The sequence below is a fragment of the Cryptomeria japonica genome, chromosome 10 (genome assembly GCF_030272615.1).
Source record: "Cryptomeria japonica chromosome 10, Sugi_1.0, whole genome shotgun sequence".
Lineage (NCBI taxonomy): Eukaryota > Viridiplantae > Streptophyta > Pinopsida > Cupressales > Cupressaceae > Cryptomeria > Cryptomeria japonica.
The window spans coordinates 284907088-284916021 of NC_081414.1; the positions used below are offsets into that span (position 1 = coordinate 284907088).

Genomic DNA, 8934 nt, shown 5'->3' on the forward strand with positions numbered 1-8934 from the left:
ACCCAATGTTTGATCCTCTCATGTCGATCATAAAAAGTATGGAAACCATGACTGAGGAGCTCGATGCCACCCTTTTGTGGCAAGATTCTATGAGGGAAAAATATGTAGATGGCTTATAGTATAAGGGTATCAAGGATCTTGAGATATCCAAAGCCGAAATCGCCTCATTGTTTGTCAATCCCTGTACTAGTCAGCCCATATATCCCCAAAAAACAAAACTTTCTATTAAATGGTGCACAAATGATGGAATTGTGAAAAAATTTTGGGATTGTTGGTGGATGGTTTTTGACAAACCACCCAACAACAATCTTGATATCCCCTTCTATTTTATAAAAAAATTGTATGATGAGTTTGTTTTACACAAACATGTGAACTACTTTGACATCCAACCTTTCCAGAGTGTAGGTTTAGGTATGCCCCAAAATAGACCTGGGGCTGTCAGAGTAGTCTAGGGCCCGTATGTCCCCCCTCCTCTTGTTGATCCCCCACCTGCAGTGCAACATCCTGATATCATTTGTGAGGTAGCTTCATGGACCATATCAGCTATTCACTCTTTGAGTAGCCTTTTGGTTTCTCAGGCTACGTCAGTAGCTCAGCCTACTCTTGATGGTAGTGGTGCATCTAGTGGCATTGACATGTCATCCTCAGCTCCACACATATGCGTGCCCCATAGTTGTGTCATGTGTGGGCACGTATGCTTGGGTCCAGTAGAATAGTCCATCGATCATCTTGTGGATAGTGCAGATTATGAGGTGCATGAGATGCATGATGCACCAGATGTTATTACATAGACTGGACGATACCCTGGGGAGTCCTCACATGCTAGAGGCGAGGAGGCACTGTCATCATACATTGATGATGTAGTGGTAAGATTTGTATTTTCACATTTCATCTTATATTTTAATTAAATATTTATAAATTAGATAATAATAAGTACTAATTTTTATTTACATGGTCTATTTAATAGTTGATGACCAAGGATGAGTTGAGACAGATTCAAGAGGACACCTTGTCGGCAATTTCATTTGGCCTTGATAGCTTGATGGTACATATATTATTGCACCTAGTCGTTTGTATTTTATTGTACATACATGCTCATCATTTATATTTCTATTAATTAGATTATGTAGTAACTTGCATGCATATCTTATTTTACTCTTGTAGGGCATAAGCAGGCATGAGTGCAGGGTAGTGTGATTTAGGATTTGGTAGTGCGGTTGGAGATAAGGGAAAGGTAATTGAATGCAAATATGATTGAATGAATAGTTTAAATAACTTATAGTGATTATACATGTCTAGATATAGATTGATAGTTTCGTATACTTGTTGTGTATATATACAGAGAATTCTTGGCTCCACATCCTTGATGACTACACCCAGTATACTTGAAGAAGAAGAAGAGATGCCTCGAATAGATGTGTGTTTATTTTATTTTTTGATTAGTAGATATAATTTGTTATTATCAATGATAATTATATGCTAACTTGTATCAATGTCATGTTTCTGAACATATGTAGGTTGTGTATGGAAATATTCAAAACATACCTCCTCTACCGAAGACATACATCAAGAGTCCTACAAAGCTGAAGAGAAAATGTGGAGATGAGGTAAACATGAATAGTTCAATTATAGTTCATTTTTATGTTAACTTTTTTAATGTGAATTATATAATATAACTAATATTAATCGTGGTTTGTTTTTCTTGTGCAGGATCCTTTAGAGCCGAGCAGTGTGGTGAAGAGGATCGATTTTGATGATCCATCAGTAGCTTAGGATGTTAGAGATAGTTTTGGGATGCTTACATGTCTAGTTGGCATGTATATTTTGTATATGGGCATACATTCACGTATTTAGACATACATTTTGTTTCAGTTGGCATTTATGCCATATTTGTGTATGGACATACATTTGTAATCATTTGACATTTTTTATATATATAGAAGTTGATATTCGATCATATAAATTGTTGCTCATCTATGTGTGGTGTTATCATGGAAATCTTTAATCTTCATTCCAATAATTAACAATGGTTAATAATGGCTATTTAATGAACAATACAATTCATTTCATTTCATCGTAAGTGTTGTTTTTATAATGAACAATATAATTCATTTAATGAACAATACAATTTATGAACAATACAATTCATTTAATCAACAATACAATACAATTCATTCAATGAACAATACAATACAATTAATTTAATGAACAATTCTTGATACAATTAATTATTACCCTATGCATGGTCCTATTTTTCTCCCCACCTCGGTCGAACGCTTGGAGTTTTATTAGGGCAGCAATTTTTCAGTTGGCGAAAAAATCGTCAGTCTCACTCAATGGAATGTTGTCGCGTGGCTGATTTTTCATTCTACTTGTCACGATGATGAACCGTCAGCTCTGACATGTCCAGTTAGGCATTATTACCCTATGCATGCTCCTATTTTATCCCCCACTCAATCGAACGCTCGGGGTCATACCCTACCAGTGTCGTCCCTTGAGCGCCCTAAGTGCTCAAAATTGTCAACTTTGATGGGCCCTAACTTGGAATCCGTGGCACCTACAAACATTTTGTTTAAACCTATGGGGCCATGAGAGGGGTCCCTACAAAAGCCTATCTTGGTTTTTCAATTTGCCCTATGGTTTTATTAGGGCAGCAATTTTTCGGTTGGCGAAAAAATCGTCAGTCTCACTCAATGGAATGTTGTCGCGTGGCCGATTTCTCGTTCTTCTCATCGCAATGACGAACCATAGGCTCTCACATGTCCATTTAGGCATTATTACCCTACGTATGCTCCTATTTTTCCCCCTAACTCGATCGAACACTTGGGGTCATACCCTATCGATGTCATCCCTTGAGCGCCCTAAGTGCTCAAAATTGTCAAACTTTGACAGACCCTAACTCAGAATCTCTGGCACCTGTAAATGATTTGTTTGAACCTATGGGACCATGAGAGGGGTCCCTACAAAAGCCTATCTCAGTTTTTTAGGTTGCCCTACGGTTTTATTAGGACAGGAATTTTCCGGTTGGCAAAAAAATCATCAGTCTCACTCAATGGAATCTTGTCGCGTGGCCGATTTCTCCTTCTGCTTGTCATGATGATGAACCTTCAGCTCTGGCATGTCCAGTTAGGCATTATTACTGTACGCATGCTCCTATTTTCCCCCCCACTCGATCGAACGCTTGGGGTCATACCCTACTGGTGTCGTCCCTTGAGCGCCTTAAGTGCTCAAAATTGTCAAACTTTGACGGAACCTAACTCGAAATCCGTGGCACCTGCGAATGATCCATTTGAACCTATGAGGCCACAAGAGGGGTCCCTATGAAAGCCTATCTCGATTTTTCAAGTTTCCCTACGGTTTTATTAGGGCAGCAATTTTTTAGTTGGCAAAAAAATTATTAGTCTCACTCAATGGAATGTTGCCGCGTGGCCGATTTCTCATTCTGCTCGTAGCGATGATGAAGCATCGGCTCCAACATGTCCAGTTAGGCATTATTACCTTACGCATGCTCCTATTTTTCCCCCCCACTCAATCGAACGATCGGGGTCATACCCTACCGGCGTCGTCCCTTGAACGCCCTAAGTGCTCAAAATTGTTAAACTTTGACCGAACCTAACTCAGAATCTATGGCACCTGCGAATGATCTGTTTGAACCTATGAGGCCATGAGAGGGGTCCCTATGAAAGCCTATCTTAGTTTTTCAATTTTCCCTATAGTTTTATTAGGGCAGCAATTTTTCGATTGGCGAAAAAATCGTCAGTCTCACTCAATGGAATGTTGTCGCGTGACCGATTTCTCCTTCTGCTCATCACGATGATGAACCATCAGCTCCAACATGTCCAGTTAGGCATTATTACCCTATGCATGCTTCTATTTTTCCCCCCCACTCGATCGAATGCTCGGGGTCATACCCTACTAGCGTCGTCCCTTGAGCGCCCTAAGTGCTCAAAATTGTCAAACTTTGATAGAACCTAACACAGAATCCGTGGCACCTGCAAATGATTTGTTTGAACCTACGGGGCCATGAGAGGGGTCCCTACGAAAGGCTATCTCGATTTTTCAAGCTGCCCTACGGTTTTATTAGGGCAGCAATTTTTCGATTGGCAAAAAAATCGTCAGTCTCACTCAATGGAATGTTGTCGCGTGGCCGATTTCTCATTCTGGTTGTTGCGATAATGAACCATTGGCTCCAACATGTCCATTTAGGCATTATTACCCTATGCATGCTCCTATTTTGTCCCCCCACTCGATCGAACGCTCAGGGTCATACCCTATCGGCGTCGTCCCTTGAGTGCCCTAAGTGCTCAGAATTGTCAAACTTTGACATACCCTAACTCGAAATCCGTGGCACCTGAGAATGATTCATTTGAACCTATGAGGCCATGAGAGGGGTCCCTACAAAAGCCTATATCGGTTTTTCAAGTTGCCCTACGGTTTTATTAGGGTAGCAATTTTTTAGTTGGCGAAAAAATCGTTAATCTCACTCAATGGAATGTTGTCGCGTGGCTGATTTCTCCTTCTTCTCATCGCGATGATGAACTGGTGGCTCTGACATGTCCAGTTAGGCATTATTATCATATGCATACTCCTATTTTTCCCCCCCACTTGATCGAATGCTCGGGATCATACCCTAGCGATGTTGTCCCTTGAGTGCCCTTGTGCTCAAAATTGTCTAACTTTGATGGAACCTAACCTGGAATCTGTGGCACCCGCGAACAATCCGTTTGAACCTACGGGGCCACGAGAGGGGTCCCTACGAAATCCTATCTCAATTTTTCAAGTTGCCCTACAGTTTTATTAGGGCAACAATTTTTTGATTGGCAAAAAAATCTTTAGTCTCACTCAATGGAATGTTGTCATGTGGCCGATTTCTCCTTCTGCTCATCATGATGATGAACCGTCGGCTCTGACATATCCAGTTAGGCATAATTACCCTACGTATGCTCCTATTTTGCCCCCCCACTTGATCGAACGCTCGGGGTCATACCCTACGCATGTGACATCCATGAAGGGATATGAAAGGATATTTTGTAAACAATCAAAAACCTTTAATGATAATGGTTCAAGTCCAAAACTGTACCCTGAAGCCACACACTCTTCCCTCTCCCAGCATACAGTAATGAGTCACAAGTTAACATAGAATTTGGAAGGATTTGAAAAGAGCATTTTGATTTTACTTATGTCTTGTGTATTATAATATAGACCAATTTGCCAATGTGACATCTTCATATGAGAGAAAAGCTTCATTTTATCTCAATATAGTTGTACCTATTTCATTATTAGAAAAAATAAATAATTTCTGCACTAAACTGCAATAAATAAATTAGTATCCTCTATATTATGGATTTGAATTGATGTTCTCAATTAGTTATTATTCCTACACCTCACACTCACAAGATTAATAATGAAATGACATTTATGATTCATCAAATGCTGACAAAGTCTAATCAAAGTTCAACTTCAAGATGTATACAACATATCATATTCAACTTCAAGATGCATACAACTTACCATATTCAAGCTCATGCCAACCACCACTTGGATATTGTTATATGTCGATTAAAGTACAATATATGTAATAAAACCGTATAGTCTTACAAAAAAGCCATCATAGACCATCTATGTCGATTAAAGTACAATTCATTTGTAACAGGGGCACACTCACAATGTGAAGTTGCAAAGCCCTGTGGGAAGCATCAAAATAGAAATTTACTAATCTGGCTCATACTACTGTCAAAAGCATCAAAGATGCTACTGCTAGAGAACACCATGCTCCATTGTGGAGAGAATATTAGGTGCATCTGATGTCAGCATCTGAAAATGAAAGAATGTTATTCAATTGCCAAAATCTAACTGACTTTATTTTATAAACCATTAATGAATTAAAATAGACAAGGTTACCTGAGTGAAAGTTCGATGACCACCTTGACTAGTCAATGTCAAATGTTTGATTCAATAGATCATCTGTCATGACAATTTGATCCACTGCAGATGTGTCCTAGCCACATGCATTTGAATCATCTTCATGATAATAAACACAACAAGACCCACAATTTAATCTCATTAATGCACAAAGGAATATGTACCATCACCAAGAGAGGGCCTTATCAACAACAAATGAGCTAGCATGAACCTATATTTTTAAGAATTGTTAGTCTACACATAAATTGCATGGATGAACATAAGTGGTGTTGCAAAAATACGTCCCTTCCAATTATATTGAGTGTACTTGCTATGTGCATGCAAAAACCGTGTTGCTGAAAAAAAATGTTCATCAATAGACCTGCATTTTGAACACATCCTTAATATACACATGACAAACTTGAACATTAAGGTTTAATGATCATTGTTTGAAATAAAATGCATGATAAAAAAATAAGGCACCATTAAAGACCTACTACTCAAGTGTGTCTGAAGGGTCATCTCTTTGTTTAAGAGTATCCAGTATTGCTTCATGATCAGTAGTAGTCGTTGTCCATAGCTCTTTGGTCTTCGATTTTGCTTGATGCTTCAACAACTTGAAATTTGTAGCTATAATAAGGTGTGAATACATTATAATGGTTTTGTGTCTCTCATAGTCTTCAAATGCAGGTATGCCATTCTTTCTAATCATGTATGTTCACAACCAAGTTCCCACAACAACAACTGAACCTGTAGGATATGTGAACCCATCATCATCTGTCATTGGTTGTGTTAGCTTTTTTTTTCCCTGTACACATTGTGCCAACCAATATTCTGATCTCTCTTCATTCCCTTGTGGTGCAACAACTACAAAAACATGTCCTTGTTGTACAAGATCTGATAGACGATCATACTCAAGTGAACTTTCCATGTCATCATTTGACAAGGATATTGTTTGAGATAAAGGAGTTAGATAGTGGGGAACCCATGTATCAACCCACTCACTTGACTCGCACTAATCCCAATCACACCGAAGACAACTCTGACAAAAACAAGCCAACGCTCGTGTCCAAATGGTCCATGTACTTGCATTTGAGCTGAGAAATGAATGCATCTTTGAAGAATCTTTAATTGTTTGACAATCCAATCTATCTCCCATTGTTCCCTCCTCAACCAACCAAAAGAATTTTCTCACTGTTGAATCAAAAGTACCTCCATGTGACAATGCTGAACTACACTAATCAACAATAGAACGTGCATCAGAGAAATTTGCACCTGAAATCCTCAATTGCTCCTTAACTAGAGCTCTCTTCAAACATGCACCTGCTCCATCATGCTCTCCCTTCCCATGCCCTACCTCAAAAAAACACCAAATATGAGGTATACGCCTCTCCACATGCATTCTACTCAACAAATAAAACATACGGGCATTCTTGAATTGGAGCTAAATGGGTTTTCAAGAATAAATTAAATGAGGAAGGTCAGGTTGTAATAAACAAGGCTAGATTGGTTTGTAAAGGATATTCACAGGAAGAAGAAGTTGATTATGATGAAACTTATGCTCTGGTTGCTAGGATTGAAGCGGTGAGACTATTTCTTGCCTATGTTGCACACAAGAACTAAAAGGTATATTAGATGGATGTTAAATGTGCATTTCTGAATGGAGATCTTGAAGAAGTCTACATTTAGTAGCCTGATGGATTTTCATTATCAGCAGACAGGGTCATGGTTTGTAGATTGAAAAAAGATTTATATGGATTGAAACAAGCCCCTAGAGAATGGTATTCTAGATTACATGGTAAAAGCACAAAGTTGTGTCACGTTTCAGGCTAACTTATCAGCACAAGTGAATTTAAGTAATTCTAACTAAAAATTAAATTTAGTCAAACATATGGTCTATATAGATTCGTTATAGCTAATTTATATATGGACCACAAATTTTCCAATTGGAAGTGTCTACTAAATTATATTTTATACCACTTTAGGTCTAATTGGCAAAAAAAAACAAAAAAAAAAACTCGATGTTTCAGAAACTCCTACTCTTATAAATAATTTTTTTTTTGAAATGTAAAAATACCCTTTTATATATTTATAAGTGAATTTTCCATAATATATATCTTTAAATATTTTAATTAGTTTTTTATATTTTATATTTTATTTTTATTGAAAGTAGGTCATCAACACTAAAGGTTCGAAAGTTTCCAAGGATAAGCCCTCTATTGGAGATAAGCCAAGCAAGAAGCCCAAGACATATTCTACCAAATCTAGTATGTATGTCAAAGAGGTGGAGAAAGAAGTTACTATTCAAGGTAATCTCAAAGCATTTTCAAAATTTTATGACAAATTTGATGAAGCTAGTTAGAGGGCTTTGGAAGAAGCCACTATAATATAATTGAATAAATTTAGTAAGGCTCTTATAGAAATAATGTCATAAGTTCCCAAGAGTCTTTATGATGTTTTAAAAATGAGAAGGGATAGTGCAAAAGTAGAAGAGGAAAGATTGAGAGAATATGTGCTAATACAACTATGTCATGTTATAGCTATGAATGAAAGTGAAAAAAATCTTAAGGAAGCCAAAAGTGAGTTTAGGAGAAAAACTAGAATCAATAAGATAATTATTGGAAAATCAGAGGAAGTCATGAAAGAAACTGAGACAATCTTGAGGAAAGTATTGCTCCAAAACCAATATGAGGTTATTCCAAAAAGAGATCAAGGTGATGTTGCTAAATCATTTTCTCTAGAAGCTCCAGTGATGCAATCCTATGATGCATAGGTTGGAGTAGATGTTTGTTCCATTTGAGAAGAAGGAGAGAAGAAGATAGACGATGAGTCAATGCATGTCGATGAAGTTGAGGAATCTCTGAATTCTCTAGTTAACACTATTAAGACAACTAAAAAGGATGCAGTCCCAGTTAAGGATGATGTAAAAAAGGTAGCAGAAGAAAAGAAGGTTGAGTTTAAGGAAGAACCTACTTTGGAAGCAAGAGACACTGTAAGGGCAGTGAAAGATAAGCAGATTATTGATGATCCAAA

At 37.7% G+C, this 8934-nt stretch overlaps 1 protein-coding gene across 1 annotated transcript in view; it reads left to right on the forward strand.

Annotated features, from left to right (window-relative positions):
- LOC131055562 (UDP-glycosyltransferase 85A5-like) overlaps positions 1-8674 on the forward strand; it is a 33663-nt gene extending 24989 nt beyond the window's left edge. The window contains exons 4-5 of the mRNA XM_057990028.1: positions 8075-8210; positions 8442-8674. Coding sequence (XP_057846011.1) covers positions 8075-8210; positions 8442-8674 — 369 coding nt within the window. The remainder of the gene's footprint in view (positions 1-8074; positions 8211-8441) is intronic.
- The last annotated feature ends 260 nt before the right edge of the window (positions 8675-8934 follow it).